The sequence below is a fragment of the Macaca mulatta genome, chromosome 20, assembly GCF_049350105.2.
Source record: "Macaca mulatta isolate MMU2019108-1 chromosome 20, T2T-MMU8v2.0, whole genome shotgun sequence".
In the NCBI taxonomy this organism is placed as follows: Eukaryota; Metazoa; Chordata; class Mammalia; order Primates; family Cercopithecidae; genus Macaca; species Macaca mulatta.
In genome coordinates, this window is record NC_133425.1 from 83,442,401 (window position 1) to 83,464,574 (window position 22,174).

A 22,174-nucleotide genomic window follows, 5' to 3' on the forward strand; every position below is an offset into this window, starting at 1 on the left:
CCGGAACTCAACTGTCATGATTCCTGAATATTGCCTGCAGTTCCCCCAGAGCTCTACCATCATCATCACCTCCACCTACCACCACTGCCAACACAACCACCTCTGCCACCTCCACCACTGTCATCTCCATCATCCTCACCATTATCATAATTGCCACCATCATCACCATCATCACAACCACCCTAACAACTGCTATCACCACCACTTCAACCACTATCATCTCCATCATCATCACCAACCCAACCACCCTAACCACTACCACCACCACCTTTACCATTATCATCTCCATCATCATCACCAATACAACCACCCTAACCACTACCACCACCACCTTTACCATTATCGTCTCCATCATCACCACCAACACAACCACCTTAACAACCACTACCACCACCACCTTCACCACTGTCATCTCCATCATCATCACCAGCAACACAACCACCCTAACAACCACTACCACCACCACCACCTTCCCCACTGTCATCTGCATCATCATCACCAGCACAACCACCTCTACCACTACCATCTCCATCATTATCACCAGCACAGTCACCCTAACAACCACTACCACCACCACCTCCTTCACTATCATCTCCATCACCAACACAACCACCTTAACCACTACCTCCACCACTGTCATCTCCAACATCATCATCACCAACACAGTCACCCTAACAACCACTACCACCATCTCCACCACTGTCATCTCCATCATCACCACCAACACAACCACCTTCACCACCACCATCTCCACCATCATCACCAACACAACGACCTCCACCTCCACCACTATCATCTCCATCATCATCATCAACACAACTCTGACAAACACTACTACCACCTCCACCACTGTATCATCATCATCAATGCAACCACCTTAACAACCACTACCACCACCACCTCTACTGTCATCTCCATCAACATCATCAGCACAACCACCCTAACAGCCACTGCCATTATGTCCCTCATCCTCACCACCACTACCAACAACAACTCATCTTTCACAAGCGTGACCTCTGCCGCCATCGTCCCTGTCACCCTCTCCATTGCCCTTACCTCTGCCACCACCACCACTCCCAGGGCTATCACAGCCATCAACAGCATCAGCACTGTCAAGGAGTCAAGTTAATTTCCTGATTATCCTGAGTTGTGTTCTAATCTGTCTTGTTTTTGGCCTCTCACCCTCTCCCTGTTGAGATTTAAATGACAGTGCCTCCTTTGCCCAGCTCAGGAATTTTTATGGAGGGTCAGTGGGCATGGCTTCTGGCCTTACTATGTGGGCCTTGAGTAGTGGCTTAGGTGTGATAGAAATGGAAGGTCCTCAGTGTTGCTTCAGGATAAAACTTCACAGTGTTGAATTTTGATTCTGCAGATTGAATCCAATGTGCAGTATGTTTTGCGCAGTTAGTACCAAACACTGTTCCTAGGGGATATTATATCTATTGAGATGTTCAAATCTGGGTCAATTCTTTCTCTGTATTTGGAAGATTTTCAGTCATATGGGAAACTTTTCAAGGCTTGAGTATTAATCATGCTGCTTAGATCGTGAATCATGACATTATTTAGTACTGTTTCTAGTACATGTGTATTTTAATACTGGGATTTTTTTTTTGCCCTTTTTTGCCTTTTTTTTTTTTTTTTTAACAGATATAGCTAATGTTATCTAAGATTTGCACAAAGAGAGCTTATATACGTTTATAGGCTAAACAATGTGAAATCCCTGGAAAAGCTAGGAGGTATTTTGTGTATGTTCTGGTAAACCCATCTCTAATGTGTACACCCACCCACCCCCTCCCCACACACACCCCTGAATAATCAAATGTGTGTACGTACACATGACACATACGTAGTTAGCAAAGCAGTGACAGATCCAGGGCCTTCCCACTGCGTACATGTGTGATGACTTGACCAGGGTTCAGCTGACAGCAGATTTGGTGACCCTGAAGCTTTTCACCTTCTCTCCCATCTTTGGCATTTGTGTTTCTCCTGATACTTTGCTTAAGAGTAAGTTTCAGAGGCCTTCAGAATCTTTTTCCATGAAATAAGGCCTTCTGGACCCAGCTGGGAAAAAGATTAGAAGACATGGGAAATGTCCAACATTTTCCGTGTAGGATTTTTTTGGAGAGTGAGGAGGAGGAGTGTGAGTGTGCAGGGTGTCTTTATCTATAGCTGAAAAATGGCCTCTTGTATTTCTAGGAGGCTTTAGGCCGCTCTAAATGGTTTGTCACAGAGGGAGGATCATCTTGCTTTCCTAGACACACACCCTGTGTCACTTTTAATAAAAATGCTCCCATCAAGAAAATACATTCCTGCATCGCACGCCAAAACACAGGCAGAAATCTTGGAGACTCTCAGTGGTTCAGGGAATTAATCTCTTATGGAAAAGCCTTCCCTACCAGAAATGGTGGAAAATGTAATTTAAACCATAAAAGGTCAGAAGTGGAGTGAGTTTGGTGTTGACTAGTCCCAAGAAACCGCCTAGGAAAGGTGTGGAGCTGCCCGCATGCCTCCTGCTGCCTTGCTGGGGGGCTCAGGCCCACCTGAACAGCCGGCTCTTCAGGTTCCTTGCCCTGTCTGGGGAGGCGGGACCCTGACTTACAAAGGGAGACCGTGGTGTCTCCTGCCTGTGGCTCTGACACTGAAGGGGTCCTTGTGGCTCCATAACAGGCTTGTCGTATGCAGCAGAGTGTTCTGAGAGTGTGGAGTGGCTGCGGAACTCCAGGGACTTTCTGCTCCTTAGCTTCTTGGTCTGTTTTGGCAAGCAGCAAGGAAGGTAGTTTCAGGCTTGAGTGACGACTAGTCAGTGAAATAGGTGTACTATTCTGAGGGCTATCATTTTTGTCCTGTTGAATTCTTGGGACACTGTCTGTGGTTGCAGCATAGAAGAATCTTTAAGTCAGGCAAGGGCCCAGGACAAGCTGGACAAAGTGTTTGGCTGGGAAGCGTATTCTCGCTCTCCCTCTTTTTTTTTTTTTTTTTTTTTAGAGAGAGAACATAGATGAAATGATGAGTGAAATGTACATTTTCAGTGTTTTACTCAGTTGAAACAATGGTGCCTTTGAAGGGCTCGCTGTTAGCTGAAGTGGAAGTGTCTTTATCACAATCCCTGAGATGCTCCCACTGCTCTGGCCACGCTTCACGCTGGCCCCTGCACCCCCCTGGCCCTTTTGTTTAGCCCCACATCAGACTCTGTGACATCAGAAGTGGTGGCAGGCCTGATGATTCGAAGATTGTTTTTGGTCAATTTTGCCATTTTCAAATATATTTTTAAAAGATTAAGTAAAAGAGTTTAAATAATGTAAAACACAAATTTTATCCATTTCTGTTCCTCCTCATGCCCAGTGTGGTGTACTTGGCAGTATCCATTTCTGTTCCTCCTCATACCAGGTGTGGTGTAATTGGCAGTGCTGAGTGATCGTTGAGTGAATGAATACAAAATATTTGGAAATACTCTCGTTTGAGCCATTTAAAACTATGGCTTATGTTCACCAGATCTTTAATCATGAAAACATACAAAACAGTACTGATTTAAAGCTCTAACTCAATAAGCAGAAAAAGTGTGACTTCTGAATAATTTTACATATCCTTTTGGTAGGATCCAAATGTGAGAAGTTTTTCTGAATAAGGTGGTTTTGGTGATTCTTTGGGTGTTCTGAGACTTTTCTGTCACCGTTGTTGAACCGTGTCTGCCTTTTCTGGTGGGCAGGCCTGCCGCGTTGTGGGGGTTTAGCGACTTCACACAGCTGGTGTGGGACGCTTCAATGTGGGGTGCAGGCCAGTACCCAAGAGCTTGCCTGGTGCGCCTGTTGCTGTGGGTGCCTCTGTGCAGGGCAGCTAATGGGTGTGTAAAGGACCCTTTTGCCCCAGGAATTATCTGCTGGAAGGCTACCAGAACAGCTGCTGACGAAAGGAAACCCGGGCGTTACTGCTGCACCAGGATTCCTGGCCTCTGGAGGAAGGATGGTGGCCTTCTCCAGGGGGATGCCCTGGAGACTCTTGGGGTCCCCTCCACATGTTCACGTTGTCAGAATCCAGAAACAAGGAGTGGAAAACACCCCTCAGGTCGCTTTATGCTGATTCTGTTTAGGCCCCGGCTTTTCCCTCTTGCAAAATGCACGCACTCTGGCCCACGTTGTGTAAAATTGGAAGAATGTTCTTCACACCCTTCGTGTTGGCAGTGTTTGGGTCCTGATTCTTACATCCCAGAAGGGGAGTCGTGGCACTGTGCGAGACAATCTGACGTCTGACAAGTAAGAGAGATGGCAAGGGCATCTGGGTGGGGTGGGGCGTCTGGGCAGCAGGGGCGTGCAGTGACTCGCGCTGGCCCTGTCCCCGCACCCTGGACGCCAGGGCGAGTGGTGCTGGCCGGATGCCCGCAGTGAGGAGGTGCGGGGCACGCAGGGAGCGCTTTCTGGACAGTTCGGTGCGGGGCAGCGAGTGGTCGCCTGTGCTCTGACAAGCCAGGGCGCCGAGGCTTGGTGTGGGCCAGGGAGCCTGATTGAAGTCACACTCCTGTCCCCTTAAACTATGAAACGGCGGAGTTACACGGGAGAAGAAAGGGTTCAAGCGTAATATAATTTCCTACCTTTTTTTCACTCTGAGACTGAACCGCTGAGTGGCTGTTAAATTCATTGTGTATTTACGAGGAATCTTTCATCTAGAAATTGTAGATGCAGGACTGTGCCGGTGCCTGGTTAAAACGTTAAAGCTGGTGCTAAGAGTGTGTTGAGATGCCTGAAAGAGAAGCTTATGTTTTTTGATTCACTGGCCTTTGGGAAACTGAAGGACAGTGCGAACAAAGATCCTTTTCTTCCTCAAACGGGAGCTTGTGATTTGTCGGGTTTCACGCGGGTGGGCCCAAGGAGGACGGCGGGCAGGGCCGGGACGTGCTGATGTCAGGCGCCTTCGTCGACCGAGCTCCCCCTTGGGCCCTGTAAGGCCTTAGGTGTAGAAGTGTGGCTTGGTCCGCAGCAGGGCCCAGCTCCACGGCAGTGCTGTGGCTTCCTAAGCGACTCTAGCACAGGGGCCATTTCTGATCCACAGACCAGAGCCTCAGAGGGATTCCTCTTTACTCTGACCACTGGACGGGCTGTTTCCTCTCACATAGGCAGTACAGGGGAACTTGGCAAAGTTTTAATAAAACCCACCACCATCGTTGTTTCCATTTTCTCTAAGGAGTCGCAGCCCCAGATGAAACGTGTGTCCTGCCCGGGGTTTGCAGGGAGCCTGTGGTATCCGAGACCATGGGACTGGGAGGCTGTGATGAAGAAGCAGCTTGGACCCATGGCTGCTCTTGGCTGCATTGCATAATTAGCTCTGGACATAAAATATGCATCAAGGGTAGAAAAATAACCCAGGAATTATTTTCATGTGTAGACAATCTCTTATTTATAACGTTCAGGGCATTGTTTACGTTGACTCCCAAAGTGAGATCAACGAAAAGCCCATAAAGGGGCCCCTGCCGGCTTTTCCTTCTCCCTCCTGGTCGGCCCCTGAGCCGCTGCTCCTGCTTTTGGCAGCTGCTCCTGCAGTGGTATCCCTCACGGCCGGTGTGGATCAGCGATGCTGCCTGGTCAGAACCCCTGTACCGCAGTGCTGAGGACCGTGCTCCTGCTGGTGGCAGAGCATGACCTTAAGAAGAGTAGGGATGCAGCTAAGGGAGGCAAGGCGGGTGTGACGAAGCCAGAAGCATGGAAACCTCAGGAGGCCACACCTGGTCCTCAGTAGGTTCTGAGAGTGAAGGAGACGCAGCACCTGGGTTGTTGAGGAAGGGCTGCTGCTGTAGGGAGGAGAAAGCTGGGCTCCTGAAAAGTCCGCTTAGCAGGGGAACTGGTTGGCGAGTCTGAGTCTGGCTCCCGGGAAGACATTCTGCCGGACCTGAGCTCCCAGCAGCGCCGCCAGGGTCACTGGAGTACAGCCACAGGGAAACGTGAGTGATGAGCAGGTGGGCGGCCAGGAGCAGAACAGAAGTGGAGTCACAGCCTCGAAGCCACGTTCCTTTCATCACACAAGCTGAAGTAGCAGGGTTTTGGCTAAATAATTCTCCTCGCTGTTTTACAGGGAAATCTTTATTTTTAAAGTCCAGTGAAGCTTTTGAAGTTTCTTAGAGACATGTGTCGCTCTGTTGCCATTCTTCCCCTTTTCCTAAGGTTTCTGTCCTGGACAGGGAACGGCTCTGGCTGCCACAGGCAGCGTGCGCGATGGGCTGGTCTGGGGGAAGCTGGGGAGAACTGCACTCGAAGCCTCTTCTGCTTTGTTCTCGCCAGCTCTCCAATCTTGGGCACATAAGTTAGCCCCATTAACGGGACTCCGTTTCCCTACTGGCAGAATTGGAGCTTTTTTGTTTGCTTGCTTGTTTGAGACAGAGTCTCGCTCTGTCACCCAGGCTGGAGTGCAGTAGCGTGATCTTGGCTCACTGCAACCTCCACCTCCCAGGTTCAAGTGACTCTCCTTCCTCAGCCTCCTGAGTAGTTGTGATTACAGGTGCCTGCCACCACACCTGGCTAATTTTTTTTTTTGGAGATGGAGTCTCGCTCTGTCACCCAGGCTGGAGTGCAGTGGCGCAATCTTGGCTCACTGCAGGCTCTGCCATTCTCCTGCTTTAGCCTCCTGAGTGTCTGGGACTACAGGTGCCCACCACCATGCCCAGCTAATTTTTTTGTATTTTTAGTAGAGATGGGGTTTCACCATGTTAGCCAGGATGGTCTTGATCTCCTGACCTCGTGATTTACCCACCTGAGCCTTCCAAAGTGCTGGGATTACAGGCGTGAGCCACTGCGCCCGGCCATGCCTGGCTAATTTTTGCATGTTTAGTAGAGACGGATTTTCACCACGTTGGCCAGGCTGGTCTCGAACTCCTAGCCTCAAGTGATCTGCCTGCCTCGGCCTCCCAAAGAGTCGGAATCACAGGCGTGAGCCACTGCACCTGGCCCCAAATTGGAGCTATTAATAACATCACAGGATAACCTCCATGCCAACCACCCAGCACCTGGGTCCTCCTAGCAAACCCACTGTGGTCCCTGCACCTGCTCATTTTAGGCTGAGCAGTGCATCCATAGGGCTGACAACTGAGCTGTTAGGATGTGATTGGAGACTGCAGCCGGTCGGTGGACTCTAGGCCTGGCACCCAGCAGGACACACACCAGAGGGCCGTGCTGTCCACGGTGGACTCTAGGCCTGGTGCCCAGCAGGACACACACCAGAGGGCCGTGCTGTCCACGGTGGACTCTAGGCCTGGCACCCAGCAGGACACACACCAGAGGGCCGTGTTGTCCATGCCGGGCTGTGCCCTCCCGACTCACATGTCTAAGATTCCCTTTTACATGTGAGCACTTGCTCCCCACCTTCCCCAGGCTTCCACTATCAGGGCCTGTGTGGGGCAACTGCAGGTCTCCTTCACACCTGCCTTCAGGGTGCTGGGCCTCACACTGGCCCAAATGCTGGCCTTGCGATGTGGTCAGCAGCCCTAGCAGCCCCATGTTAACTCCCAAGGCTTTCCTCACCCAGCTCACGAGGTGCTCAGTGTGCTCACTTGGCAGAGGAGCCTGGCATGTTTGGGTCAGTGCTGGGACCACATGGGAGTGGACGGCAGGGGTGAGAGCCCCAGGCCCGGTCCGCCCCTCTCTGAAGCCCTGCTCGGGGCCATGCTGCTGTCGCTCTGTGACCCTGCCGAGCCCAGGGCCGTGCTGCTGCAGGATGCGGGGCACCGTGACTGTGCAGTCGGCGTCCTACTCTCTTTCCTGTCATCTGAAGACTGAGGAGGGGAGCGCTGCGCCCTCCCTGTGTCGATGCCCTCAGGGTCAGGCAGCAGGCGGTGGGTTTGTGGGCCACAGCGCGAGGAGAGCAGGGAAGGCCGGCCGACACTCTCCTTCCTGTCGAGGGAGGACATGAGCCTCGCTCAGCCAGGGCCTGCGGGACCAGGGCAGCGTCCGGGGTGTTTGTGGAGGGCAGCTCATGGCTGGCATCACCTGCAGGAATTCCCCTCACAATTCTGTGTGGGATGAGAAAGCCAATGCCTTGATTGCAGTATGAGTGATTACAGTCTTCACTACGGCATTTTATAAAATAAGCTCAGTTCAGATGTGTCCGTGCGTGACTCCTTTAGCTTGAGCTCTCTCTGGACTGTGGCTGTTTCTGACTGGAATCACCATGATGAAGTCTGCTCCCCACACCGTCTTTCTGATGGAGAGTTCCTTCTGGTTTCTTGTTTTTCATGCAAGTGTAAGAAAGTAATGGCTTGAAAGCAGCACCGTCCGGACGCAGGTCACGGGCGCAGCCATTTCCCCGCCAGCTCCTCCCAGAGGTGCCTGCTCTTGGCTGAGCTGTCATTGTTGCTGCTTAGGTGTTTTTCACGTGGAGAAAGTTTGGAGAAATATTTTTAACCTGAAAAACATTTGCAGGGGTTTCTGACTCTTGGTATTGATTTGATAATGGCCACTTGCTGACCTCAAAATTACTTGCCAAGAACAAACTGAGTAAAGATGAGCAATTGTCACATTTAAACCAAGCTTTTCTTTCCCAACGTGAGTGTCTGAAGACACCACATGGAATTCTAACAGGAAGGGAGGCCAGCGCTCTCCGGCTGCGGGGCTGAGGATGCAGCTTGGGGTTTCTGCGGAAAACGGGAGGTGGTGCGTTAAACCCGCTGCAGAGCCTGGACACCTCCCTGGAGATTGGCCTGTGAGATTCTCGCAGGTAGCCATGACTGCAGCCGGGAGAACCACGTCATCCAAAACCGAGCGCTCCCACAGGTGCGTGAGCACAGGATCCCCGGCAGGAAGAGGAAGAGGAAGGGGAAGGGGAAGGGGAAGGGGTCACGGGCCCACATGTATTTTCTCAGCCAGCCCTGGGGCGCTGTGCATACCTGTGGTAGGGCCTCTGTCTGTGCCTCCTCCACACCCGGGGCCTGGGGAGCAGCTTAGACCCCAGGCAGGCACTCGGTGAGATGCCAGAGGGAGCCCCTCACTGTGGGGCAGAAGGCTCTGCCTGGCTTCCCTGCCGAGTCCTGTGAGAGGAGAGGTTTATCAGCCACACGTGTGACATGCGTCCTTGGGCAGCCAGAGTTCTGATGGTTCCAGGAGAACCGACGTGAATCCTGCTCTGTCGGGCCATGAGGATGGCGCGGTCCTGGGGCCCTTTGTACACGCAGTGTTGATCACATGCTGCTCCCATGGTGCATCACCTGCAGGCCTCAAGGTTGCTGAGATGCTGGGGTGGAGCACCTTGCTGTGCGTGCAGAAAGGGGATTTAGGCCTGAAAACATTTTTGGCTATTCGGTTTCCATGTGTCTCTCACCGTAGCTCTTGCCTAAATGTGGCGTTTTCTGGGATTTTGCCTCAGATAGAGAGGGTGCCCCGAGGCTATGCTCCTTCCCAGAGGGTGGGTTGGGGCCCAAACCTCAGAGCTGCCATTGCCTGTGCTGAGTTGGGTGAACGCCACAGCCCCTTGCATGTAAGGGACGGATGTCTCAGTCCTCCACAACTGGGTCAGGCTACTTAGCAGTCCTTCTGAAGAAAGGGCAGGTTCTTCTGAGTTGGAAATTGGAGTTTGGCTTTTGATTGTTTGTTTTTCGAGACAGAGTCTCTCTCTGTCACCCAGGCCAGTGGCACAATCTAGGCTCACTGCAACCTCCGCCTCCCAGGTTTAAGCGATTCTCCTGCCTCGTCCTCCAAGTAGCTGGGATCACAGGCACACACCACCATGCCCGGCTAATTTTTGTCTCTTTTTTTAGTAGAGACGGGGTGTTGCCATGTTGGCCAGGCTGGTCTCGAAATCCTGACCTCCAGTGATTTGCCAGCCTTGGCCTCCCAAAGTGCCAGGATTACAGGCGTGAGTCACCATGCCTTTTTAAGTTTGGCTTTTTAAGCTATCTATGCTCGTTGTTTCTGAATGTTAGCAGCTCTTTTATTAGGATCCATGGCAGCGTCAAGCTGCTGCAGCTGTGCTTCCCATAGACCTGCTCCCGCCCTGCAAGGGAGGAGTGGGAGAGGGTGTCTAGAGGCAGCTGGGAGGTCTTCAGATCCCCCTTTATGAGGGCAGGGGGCACTCCCCTCTGAGCTTGCTGCGGGGAGCCACACGTGGGAGGAGGGGGCCCTCAGGATGTTCTCAGGAAGCCATAGACCAGAAGCCTTGGCAACAGAAGACCAGGTGGCCAAGGGGCGTGGGGTTACCGCATTCCCGCTGAGGACCTGGAAGTGGGCAGACTGGGCCTAGGCTGTGAGCCCCACCCCAGGCCTTAGAAATGACAGAAGTCCATTCCCTCACAATTCCAGAAGCCCCATGTCAGGAGGTGTGGGCAGGGCCTGCTTCTGGAGGCTCTGCTGTAAGGGCGGGGCGGTGGGTGGGGCGGGGTAGGGTGGAGGAGGTGTATGAAGCTGTGGCGAGGGGGCACGCCCTTCCCAAGCAGTGCTTGCTGTTCTGGGCTTGAGGCCACACGGCTCCAGTCTCTGCCCCTTCTCTGCTTCTCTGTGTTCAGATCTGCCTCTTCTCATAAGGCCCCTGTCACTGGGGTAGGGCCCACCTGAGCCCAGCGTGGCCTCACCGTAACTCACGTCTGCAGAGTCCATTTTCAGTTAAGCCCAAGTTCACAGGTACCAGAAGTTCTTGAGAGTTGCTTTTCAAGGGACATGGTTCAGGCCACAGGACCCTCCCCACCCCCATACCATCTTCGGCAGAATGATGGCCGCTGCCTCGCCTCGGCCCCACATTCCTGCAGGCGTGTGCTGAGCCCTGGCCCAACAACACAGATGAAGCTTTTTGCAGGAAGATGTGAGTTTGGTGAGGTTCTGGGTGCTTTGGGGCTTCCCGACAGAGACGTGTGCTACTCCTTGCGTCCCGTCAGGGCCCTACCAACCTCACTGTCAGATGTGACACACGCCAGGCCCCATCCTCTGCTCCCTGTGTGAGACCGCATGGTCATGGACACCCCGCTGAATGCGCCTAGGTCAGGTGCACTTGAGACCTGCCATTGGGGTGGAGTCACCTGGAGCCATAGCCTGGTGCGGAAGGCTCACTTTCAGCCCCCAGACCTGCACACACACACCCCAGGAGGGCTGAGGTTGGCACATGGCGGGGTTCTCTGTGTAGTGTGTGGGCACATGGCGGGGTTCTCTGTGTAGTGTGTGGGCACATGGCGGGGTTCTCTGTGTAGTGTGTGGGCACATGGCGGGGTTCTCTGTGTAGTGTGTGGTGAGACTGGCTTGGCCCAGCCGTCCGTCTCTGGGCCTTCCTCTGCAGATGGTGGGTGCTCTGACTTACCCAAGTGAGGGATGGTCTGCTGCGGCCGAAGGTGCTGACGTGTGAGCGGCTCGTGTGAGAAGTGTACCGAGGTGCTGTTAGCCACCAGTGCATAGCGACCAGCTGTCGGCACAAGTGGTGAGGCCGTGTGTTTCTAAGCATAACACAGTTTGAAGTGTGTGCAGAGACCACCATGCATTGCCCTCCGGGCAGAGACCACCTGACGAGGGGTCTCTCTGGGTCTCCCCGGGTCTCCCCAGCCTAGCCTGGTCTGGCCTGCTTGTCATTCCTCCACTCGGATGGTCAGTGTGGGGCTGAGATTGGGAAGGCTGGCCCACCCTCTGTTTAAAAGCCGCGTTTTTCCATCACAATTAGGAGGGAGAGCAGCTGACATTGGACACGCGAGCGGTCCTGTGCGGAGGTTTCTGACTGAAGTGAGCTTAGCGGGAATGCTGGGTCACGTGTTTTTAGAAGTTCGTTCTTTTGCCCTATCACAGTGGCTTCAAACATATTTTTTTCTGCCGTACAGTAAGTTTTCCAAGTTAAAGAAATGACCAGAGCCACAAGAAGGGTGCCATTTGGAGGGTGCGTGGAGGCACGCGGAGGTGGCCTCTTTCTGCGGGGAGGGACAGGCTCTTCTCACCATCAGCTCTGGGCTGGCCTCTCAGCCCTCGAGATGTGAAATTGGATGGCAGCCCAGCCGGGCTCCCTGACCTGCCCCTCTCCCTTTCCTGGGGACGCCTGAGCAACACCATGGCGATGGGAGGCTTGTGCACGCGTCATGCAGATACATCCTTACTTTCTTCCCACTCTTCCTCATCCCCTGCCCACCCACCCTCCCTCTCACCATCCAGAAGCCAGAGACCTGTGGTCCATGGGGAGTGCCACAGGCCTCGGGGTTGACTTTGGTTGTGTTCTTAAGTGTCCCCCACCCTGCCCCAGTCAGTCAGAAGACCCCAAGACACACGCATGGTTAAGGTCACTCCCAGGAGCACCGCCCTGCTGGAAGGGTGGGGTGGGCGGCACTCGCAGGCCTCCACTTCCCTTCCTTTGAGTTTTTAGCCTTTGTTTTGCCTTCTACCAAGGCTGTGCTTGAGGTTCATGCTGAACCGCTGGAGCCAGCTGCGGAGCACCGTGGAGACTGCCGTGCGTGGGGGCTGCTGTGCCCAGTGGGGACTGCCGTGCGTGGGGACTGCCGTGTGTGGGGGCTGCTGTGCCCAGTAGAGACTGCCGTGCGTGGGGACTGCCGTGCGTGGGGGCTGCCGTGCGTGGAGACTGCCGTGCGTGGGGGCTGCTGTGCCCAGTAGGGACTGCCGTGCGTGGGGACTGCCGTGCGTGGGGACTGCCGTGCGTGGGGACTGCCGTGTGTGGGGACTGCTGTGTGTGCCGCTTGCCAGGAGGCACCTTTGTGTGACTGTGGGGTCCCCTGGGGCATCTTGCCATCGCTCCGGGCTGTAAATCTGGCTTATAGCTGTTAGCCTGTTAGCTTTGAAACTTAGCCTTTTTGGCCCGAAGGATGATTTTCTAAAACGCTGGATCAGCTGACTTAAACCCTGAGGTCTGCAAGAAGCCTCTGTGCGCTGTTTCTTGTTCTGGAGGAGGAGCGGGTGTCTGCGTTTGCCTGCGCTGGCCTGCGTGTGCGCTGTTTCTGACCATCCACTAATGGGGGATTTGGTTTGTGAAAAGCATTAGAAGTGGAATTTAAGGACACGTATTAGTATTCCCATCAGTGGGTTTAAAGGCTTAAGAATGATGATGTGGCCTTTTGGCATTTGCTGTAGGGACATAGGAGAAAGATTTTAGGCCAGTTGGGGGCATCACTGGGATGAGCCTCTTTCTCTGAGCACCTTGGGCTTTTTTGTCTTTTCTTTTTCTTTTTCTTTTTTTTTTTTGAGACAGAATTTTTGCTCTTGTTGCCCAGGCTGGAGTGCAATGGCGCGATCTCAGCTCACTGCCACCTCTGCCTCCCGGGTTCAAGCAATTCTCCTGCCTCAGCCTCCCTAGTAGCTGGGATTACAGACACGTGCCTCCATGCCTGGCTGATTTTGTATTTTTACAAAATTCTCCATGTTGGTCAGGCTGGTCTCGAACTCCCAACCTCAGGGGATCCACCCACCTCGGCCTCCCAAAGTGCTGGGATTACAGGCATGAGCCACCGCGCCCGGCCTGAGCACCTCATTTTTCTAGTATGAGGAAGCTACTTTTGAAATGAACATCTAGGTTTCCCTCATACCTTGACAAGTTGGATTCAAAGCTGAATGACAAACACAAAGGACTTCCTGGCTTTGCCAGCATCCCTGTGGATTAGCGGTTTCATCCTCGTTTCTGTCCACACACTTCAGCAGTGTTCAGAGTGTATCCTTTCAGCGCATGGGGGGTGGGGGTCTTTGGTTTGGTTTTGCGTTGCGCCTGAGTGGATTCTTGGTTAGATTCAGGATTTTGTATCTGAATAGTACTGAGAAGTCCTTGGGCTTCTTGCGTTGACCTTAGAGTTACACCAGTTTAGCATGATCTCAGTTACGTATTACACAGAATTCCTGCATTCTCAGTAGATAGAGGAAACCAGATGTGTGTGCTCAAAATGCAGTGCTTTTAGGCCGGGATTCCCTCAGTCGGCTGCTCCCATTCCTACCTTCTGCCACTTTCTTTTATCTGAAAACAGCTGGCTCGGTTTCGGAAATGTTCAGGGGAAAACCCTCTGAATGGAGCTGGGAAAGTAGCACGTGTCTCCAGCCCTGTCCCCAAGCCTCCCTCGAGATGATGAGGTGCTGCCCTTTGGGAAGTCCGCTTGAAGTTCAGCCGCAGGCCGGCGTCACTGGAGCCTGGGAGCCAGGACACTGTCCGTTCCCGTGAGCGGTTTCTGCATTCCAGAGCCGGTTTGGAAATGCCTCAGACCGGGGCCGGGCTCCAGACATAAAGCCGGCAGGGAGAGGGAAGAAGGCATTGAACATTCATTGTTGGGCACCAAGTGGGAATTCAGCCCAGCTTGCTCTACCCCTGAAGGCCTGCATCAGACTTGGGGTTCCTTTTGTCGCGGGGCTCTGTCCTCCCAGCAGCAGGATCGACTGCACGGATCCAGGGCACTTATCTTGGGGTGTGCAGCATTCTGCGGGGACCCTGGCACGACCTCATTTTTGCTGCTTCGCATTTAAGATCTGACCCCTGAGTTTTACTCTTTACCAATTTAAAATCAAGTCCAAATCAACAGATTGTATCTCAGCCTCCCATGTGTTTTAAGAGGCTGCGCAGTGCATGGAGGTGCCCTCAGCCTGCAGCAGCGCAGCCACACGGAGGGCACACCGCCGCCTTCTGCATGACTTCTCAGGGTGCGCCATGCCTTCATTTCTGCGGGTTTCACGGCACTGCCCTTCAGTATCTGCCCCTGACCCCAGTTCCCTTGTTTCCAGGCCCAGTGCCTCGGCTCTCGCCTCTTGGCCCTCCCCCCCCGACGTGGACGCTTTCTGCCCTGGCCTGGGCGCTGGTCCCGGAAGGAGGAGTTGTGTTGTCGTGGTCCTCCCTGCCCTCCCACATGGCCCGGCTTGGCGTCCTTGCTTAGTTAATAGGAATTCAGTGTTTCATTATGAAATCCACATATGGCAAAAATATGAAACAATCCACCAGGTCCATAGAGAAAGTGAGTCCCCTCCCAGCCAGGACCCTCAGCCCCTCGGTGGGGTGACCGCTGGTCATTTCTCATCTCGCCTTCTATGCACAAGCTCCTGTGTTGGTTTTGTAATCACTTTACGTTTTAAAAGATCCCTTGATAGATGAGTTTAAGATCAGATCACAGCTGTTCTTAATGAGACTTGGGAAACTGTGTTGCTGGTTTCCAAGACGGTTCTGCCGTCCTCTGGCTGTGGAAGGCACGTCATGGCATCCTGACAGTGATGATGTTCCTGCCAGCATTGCCAGTGACATGACTTTTCACACGATCTATGCAGCTTATTACACTGGAAGAATTACAGTGTCGGAAACCTCAGAATCTAACTTTGCAGCTTTACAATAACAATGAAGGTAGGCATACCCAAGTGGTAAATGGAAATAAAAGTAGAAAATGTTCTCAACTGGGAATGCATTTGAAAAGTCGCGACTTTCAAATGTTTCTATGTTGATTTTGTCTTGATAAGTTTTTCAGAAATGAGCGAAACACTTAATGTACATGTAAGATTTGAAGAAAGAGGTACTGAGGCTTTTGTGAGGAACAAAGGCATAGACCTTGTTGCTGCCCTGGAACTCGTGTTCTTGTGGGGGCCAACCACAAGCAGGCACTGGCACTGGGGGACCAGGGTTGGGGGTCTCTCTTCAGAGGCAACAGAGCGCGAGGCTGGGGCAGGAGGTACCGGGGGCTTGAGAGGTGCAGGGGAGCAGGGGGAGAGTGGAGGGGGTGGACAGCGAGGTGGTGGATGGTGAGGCAGGTGTGTGTCCACAGCGGGGCCTGCCTCCATGGCAGCGCTCCCACCGCCCTGTGCGTCCATTGCACCCTTCTTGCTCTGTGGTTACCTGTGGTCAGGGACAGTGGCTTCATCTCCCTTAGCACCCTTGGAAGCAGTGGTGGCATCATGGAACTGGGAGAGTGGCTTTTGTTTGGAGGACAGATGTGCCCATTCACTTAGGGTTCAGGAAGTGAGTGGGCCTTGAATGAGCAAAACAGCTCACCTGCCTCCCGTGGACAGATGCTCGTAGGAAGCAGTCAGGTGTCCAGGCCAGAACTGGGTTGGCCATGTTTCCCCTTGACTTTCCTCCACTCGGGTTTGCCGAGGAGAGGGCATCGCCAGGCTGGGTGCCTGTGTGGTACCACGTGGCACTCACTGAGGAGGCTTGGGGACCCCTCCTGGACATGCCTTCCTCCCTTAAAAAACAATGATGCTTTTTCCAGACACAGAGACTCCCTTGGAGGCCCCCATGGCTGGCAGTGCTAGATGGGAGCCTGGTACCTGCATGCGGGTGGGGATGCTGCCTCTTGCCCCCAGGGCACTCCTCTGGCTGGGACAGGAGACAGCCAGGACCCCACCTTCAGCTTCTGAGGGCCGTGGCCCTCAGGCTGTTAGGAGGCCCTGGGAAGCAGCTAGAGCCCAGTGGCCACCAGGGGAACACGAGTCAGAGGACGGTTCATTTTTTTTCTCCTCCAATTTTTGTTTTGGCTTTTAAAACCTCCTACAGTGCAAACTCTTTCTAATGGAAAAGAGTGGTTGCTCTCCTTGCAGCTGCCAGCCCGCCCTGAAGGCACAGACTGCCAGGCCTTTTGTTTCTGTTGTTTTTGCTGTTTGGGAATTTGATGTTTTAATAAAGAGCCCTTTGGGGACCTGGCTGGAGGCTCCTGTGGCTGCCGTAACAAACGACCGCAGACCCCATGGCTCTACCGGAGGGCAGAAGCCCATCCTGGGTCTCAGTGGGCTGAAAGCAAGGCAGGGTTGGTCCTTCTGGAGGCTCCAGGGGAAAATTCGTTTTCTTGCCTTTTCCAGCTTCTAGAGGCCACCCGCATCCCCTGCCTCCTGGCCCCATCCGTCTTCAAAGCCAGCAGTGGCCAGGTGAGTCCTTTGTACATCCCATCTCCCCCACCCTCTGTGGCTGGGAGGAGCCTCTGCTTTTAAAGACCCCCGTGATGACACTGGGCCCACCTGGCCATCCAGGGTCATCTCACCATGTGAGGGTGATCAGTTGAGCCACATCTGTGAGGTCCCTTTGCCCATGTAAAGTCATAGCACAGGGCCCAGGGATTGGGACCTGGGTGTCTTGGTGGGGTGGGTGGCTCTACCTAGCACAGCCGGCTGCCGTGAGATGCGCTCGCAGGTGCTTTCTGAAGACATGACAGGAACCGGGGGGAAGGATTTCTCGCCATCTTTTGTTCAGAAAATTGATAGCACCGTGGCGATGGTTCCCTCAGGCTGAACTGGTCAACCTAGGAGGGAGGAGAACAGGGACCGGCTTTGCTTTTGTTTTTATTCAGGAGAACTGGGCTGGTGGGCAGGACCAGCTTGCATGCTTGCTCAGCTAGAGCACAGACAAAGCGAGGTATGGAAGGGCACCCCAATCCCGGGAAGCCCGCAGGATCCCAGCCCCACGGTGTCGCCAGCAGAGCAGCTCCGCTCTGGGAGGACCCCCCGCCATGCTTGCCTTCTACCTCCTTCCTGTCCCTCCTGGGTCCACTGCCCAGCTTAGGGTTCTTGGTGGGGACGGGAGCGGGAGAGGGTGTACACCTGCGCCTGCGACTTCTGCACTCCTGGGACAGCGTCCGAGCAGCCTCCGCCGTCCCGTTACTGCAGCAGGTGCAGGGCGAGCTGTGACCATGCGAGGTGGCCTTGGGGCAGACGGGGCTTCTTCCAGACACATTCCTTAGAGCACCGAGGACTCAAAAGAGCCTTTCCTCACGAAAGGGCCCCCTGCCGGGGGGTCCCTCAGAGTACACAGCTTTTAGACTCTGAGATGAGGTTCACGAATGTGGAACTGAACTGCCCAATAAATGTATTAACGAGAAGTAAATGTCCAGGGAACATTCCTCACCCCCAAGGGTGACATTACCAAGGGGCAGTAATTTTCCTTTGAGTGAAACTTGGGAGTTTGGTGTCATTTCTCTCTGTGGCACTGGTGCTGCCTTGTGGATTGCTGGGTGCTGCGGGCTTGGCTGCCTGATGAAGGGCCTCGGCCATGCCCACAGCCAGGAGGCGCTCAAAGGAACCCAGCTTGGACTCGGTCTCTGACACTGGCCTCTGTTCCCAAAAACAAGTGCCTCCTGCTCCTTTTTCCTAAAATTCTGTTTATTTTCAGCTGAGCTGCGTTCATGTAAACTAAAACCACATTGCCAGGAAAAATGTAGTTTTGAGGCAGAAATGAGAAGATCCTACTCCATAAATCAAGGATGAAACTAGAAATTTCTGTTGATAGATTCTTGAAAAACTCAAAACATTGAATCATTTTGTTCAGTTTTTTCCCCCCCCCGAAAGGTGCCAAACCTTGCCTACGTTGCCTGTGTGTGTCTTTGCCATTAGCCTTCAAAACGCGGCTCCCAGTGGTGCTGGTGCTTCCTCTTACTCCCTTGGGAGACTTGAGGGTCTTCCAGGGCAGAGGGGAGGCAGCGGTGCTGTCAGTGGCTGTGCGAGGCTGGGTGACTCTGCCCGGCAGAGGTCAGAGCCGTCGGCTGGGGCACGTTGCCACAGCGACCTGGACATTTTTGGATGGAGGTACCAGGCAAATTTTTTGCTGAGTTTTGTACTCGCCTGGAAACCCAGTTACAGGAATGCACACTCACTTTTTTATTAATTGGTGTTGGACACACAGCACGTGGCAGGGTCCTAGGGCCTAGGTGTGTGGGGGAAGCTGAGACCGCTGACCTTTAACCCTTTGCAGCTCTGTGCCGCCTGCCACTCAGTGTGTTCTTTGCTTTGATGCCAGTGGAGTGGCCAACTGGCCTGTGTGGCTGGTCTCATGGGGCCGAGGGGGCCAGAGTCGCTGGGCTGGGTGTGGGGCGTTACAGCTGTTTGGCCTCTCAGCCCCCGGCCAATGTCGCCCAGGTGTCTTGCCCAATGCTGGGTGGTTCCCACCTACACCACATCTGCGCCGGGGCCTCCCTCAGGGAGGAGACTCGAGCTGGACCCAGGCTGTGACCCTGTGCCTTGCTGCGTGCCGCCCCCACCCCCCCCCCCAGCCAAAGGCAGGACTCAGGGTCTGTGTCCTGAGGGGCTCTAGGGCAGCCCCACCTCACCTGTTGCACTGCCACTGCTCAAACCCGATTTGAGATAACTTTGTGTGTATTTTATGCCAGAGTTTCAGAGTCCTGTATTTCCTTGGCACTATTTCCAAATCTAAGGGGTCAGCTGCTGCTGCTCCCATTCAGAGCTGCTCCCCAGTGCCCGCCCCTCCCTGCGCCTCACAGCGCTCACCGTGCTGTGCTCCAGCCATCCCTGCCCTGGACGGCCAGCTGCCCCAGTCCTGGTCCTCCGCCCTGTCACTGACCTCGCCCTGCTCCACCCCAGGGTAAACCCCAGGTCTCCACCCAACCTGTCAAACTCCCCACTCCGTCCTTCCTGCCTGGTTACACCCTGAGATGAGGGGACCCTGGCAGTGTTCCCAGCTGAACCTTGCTTTCCCACAGTTACACGTCGCTCGAGGCCTCCCTGTAGCATCCAATGTGTCAGTACCCCCTCCATCCCCAACAGACGTGCCCTCCCCCCATTGTCTGCCTGCTTGTCGTCAGTCTGTGACACGCCACGTATGTGATGAGGAGGTGCTTGGAGTGGCACCGTTCTGCATGTGGCCACGCACTTCGTTTCCGTTTTCACATGTGGCTTAGAGCTGGGTGTCCGACAGAGGTGCCCAAAGTGGAAAGCGTCGTGCACTCGGCCCACCTGTGGCCCCTGCAGAGCTCTGGCTGTGGCACAGGCTCCCGAGAGCTGGGGATGGAGGAGGCGCGGGTTTGCCGTGTGCTCCTTTGCTGCTCGCCCAAGGCTTGGCTTTCCTGGTGGTCACCTGGTTGGCGTGAACCTTGAGCTTGCGCCAGGGTCCCCCTGCTGTCGTGGAGGGCAGGCAGGTGGGTGGACGCTTGGGAGTTACCAGTCAAGTCCCTGCGCCGGGCAGACCGTTTCCTGCAGGTCAGGAGTTTTCAAGGCCTCAGCCTGGTAGGAATAGTTGAGAAACACTGGTTCAGGCAGCTTGCTTTATTCACAGCCCTGAGACACCTCTGGGACAGCCCCTGAGGATATTTTTTCCAGAACTTTCTCGGGGCCTGTGCTGTGATGAGTGGGAAATGCAGTTTGGCAGGTCCTCACAGAAGAGCCCACCAGTGCGGGTGCTGGCTGCCTCCTCCAGTGGGCACCAGCCCAGGTCTGGGGCAGGAACGTGGGTGGCTGCGGATCCATGCAGGACAGAGCGACTGCCTCCGTGCATGGTGGAGCTGAGTACAGAGCTCCTCCCCTGCCCGCTTTCCAAGTGCAGCCTTGCCCGGCCTATTCCCAGGCATCACTGAAAAGTTACTGGCGGGTTTGCACATCGGCAGGAACGTCTGCTCTCCCTTCCTTCCTCGGGAAGAAGTTCCTCTCTCCAGGGGCTCCACCTCCCTGGGCGCCCTCGGCACCAGCCTCATGGTCTGAGTCAGAGTCTCTGCGGCTGATAGGGACTTGCTCCCTCTCCTGCCCCTATCCCTGCACCCAGCCCAGCTGCGGCCCCAGGCCCAGATGCACGGCGCTCCGGTGGGCTTGCCCCATCCTGTGAAACAGAGTCCAGAAACCTCAGTGTGCTCGTCGTCAGGCTGGGTTCCGAATGGCGTGCTGTCGCTGTGGGACCTCGGGAACCCAGGTGCTTCTGTGTGGCCTCTGCCCCACCTGCTGTGTGATGGAAGTCCAGCCCCTAAACTGCCCCTACCCCTGCCCAGGTCTCACTGTCTCCTCTGTAAATGGCACCTGGACCCAAGGGCCAGTAGCCCCTTTGTCAGTGTTCTGATGTCAATGCACGTACTTCACAATGCTCTGCTCTTTCTGTCCATCACCAAAAGACTAACGTTTGTTCCTTGGAAGACTACAGTTCACCCTTGAACAATGTGGGTTTGAACTATGAGGATCCACTTATACGTGGATTTTTTTTCAATAAAAATTATACTGAGCATGCCTGCCTCCTCTTCCACCTCCTCTCTCTCTCCTGCCTCTGCTGCCCTGAGACAGCAAGGCCAGCCCCTCCTGTTCCTCCTCTTCCCCCCAGCCCCAGTCAGCATGCGGACAGTGAGGATGAAGGCCTGGGTGACAATTCACTTCTGCTTAATAAAGATCCGCTTCTGCTTAATGAATAGCAGCCGTATTTCCTCCTGCCTGTGCCTTTCTGAATACCCCATTTTCCCTCACTTACTCTATTAGAGGAATACAGTAGATGGTACGCACCACAGCACATGAAATACCTGCTCACTGACTGCTCTCGGTAGGGCCACTGGTCAACGGGCTATTAGTAGTTAAGTTCTGGGGAGTCAGAGACTGTACGTGACTTCAGCTGCACAAGGGGTCAGTGCCTCTAACCCCTGTGGTGCTGAAGGGCCAGCTGCACAATGAATGAATCCCCGGGACCGCGCCGGGCCCGCGTCCGACACCTGGACTCAGAGGCCTCTGCAGTAGGGGCCGTCGGGTAAAGAAACCCCACAGTCCAGCAGGACGTTCTGACTCTGGCCATATTCCTTCTAGTATAGCATCTGTTGCTGACTCTAGCCATATTCCTTCTAGTATAGCATCTGTTTGAGACAACAAAATCCCGAGGCAGAAGGTTGACGCTCCTTGGGTTCATTCTCATGGCTCGGCTGGTACCCCGAGGCTGATCCCCCGAGGCTGGTGTGCTCGCAGGTGGTGGCTGGCAGGGTTGCCAGGCTTGTCTGTAAAGGGACAGAGGGGATGGGTTTTCAGCTTTGGGGGGCACACCTGGTCTCGTCACAGCTTTTCAGCATGGCCCTTGGGTCATGACAGGCCAGCATGTGGCAGGCCTGTAGATGCCCACTGAAGATGGAGGTTCCTAGAATTGTCGTGTAGCACAAAATTTTTTTTGCATTTTTTTTCTGCCATTAAAAATCATTTAAAAGCCATTCTCAGCTCACAGCTGTACAAAAGCAGCCAGCAGGTTTGATCTGGGCGCCATACTTTGCTAACCTCAGTGTAGAGTAAACTATACTTTGTGTCTTTAAAAGGCTTCTCTTCTAGCATTGCAGGTGAACTTTGCTTAGAAACATAACCATTTTTAAAAGCACATGTAGGTGAAGTCTAGTCTTTAAAGCACTTGTAGGTGAAATCCCTGGTCTGGGGCTGTCTCTGCAGTGTGTTTGCAGGGGCCATGCTTGCTCTGTGCAGTGCTGCTGTCGTCCAGGGCAGGTCCCACGGGAGGCCCGCTGTGGCCAGGTTCCATGGGGTGGGGCGCCCTGGGACAGGGGCTGCTGCTCTTCCCAGGGCCACCAGTGAGACTCTCAGTGTGTAGAGTG

The 22,174-nt window shown here is 54.1% G+C and overlaps 1 protein-coding gene across 45 annotated transcripts in view; it reads left to right on the top strand.

The window, feature by feature from the left end:
- Nucleotides 1–22,174, top strand: part of BANP (BTG3 associated nuclear protein) — a 129,035-nt gene that overhangs the window by 100,556 nt on the left and 6,305 nt on the right. For 17 of the 45 annotated variants that reach the window (XM_077986653.1, XM_077986670.1, XM_077986648.1 and 14 more), the window contains one exon: nucleotides 16,698–16,763. The exons of the other annotated variants lie outside the window; for them this stretch is intronic. In XM_077986653.1, the coding sequence (XP_077842779.1) occupies nucleotides 16,698–16,763 (66 nt within the window). The remainder of the gene's footprint in view (nucleotides 1–16,697; nucleotides 16,764–22,174) is intronic. 45 annotated transcript variants of the gene reach the window in all.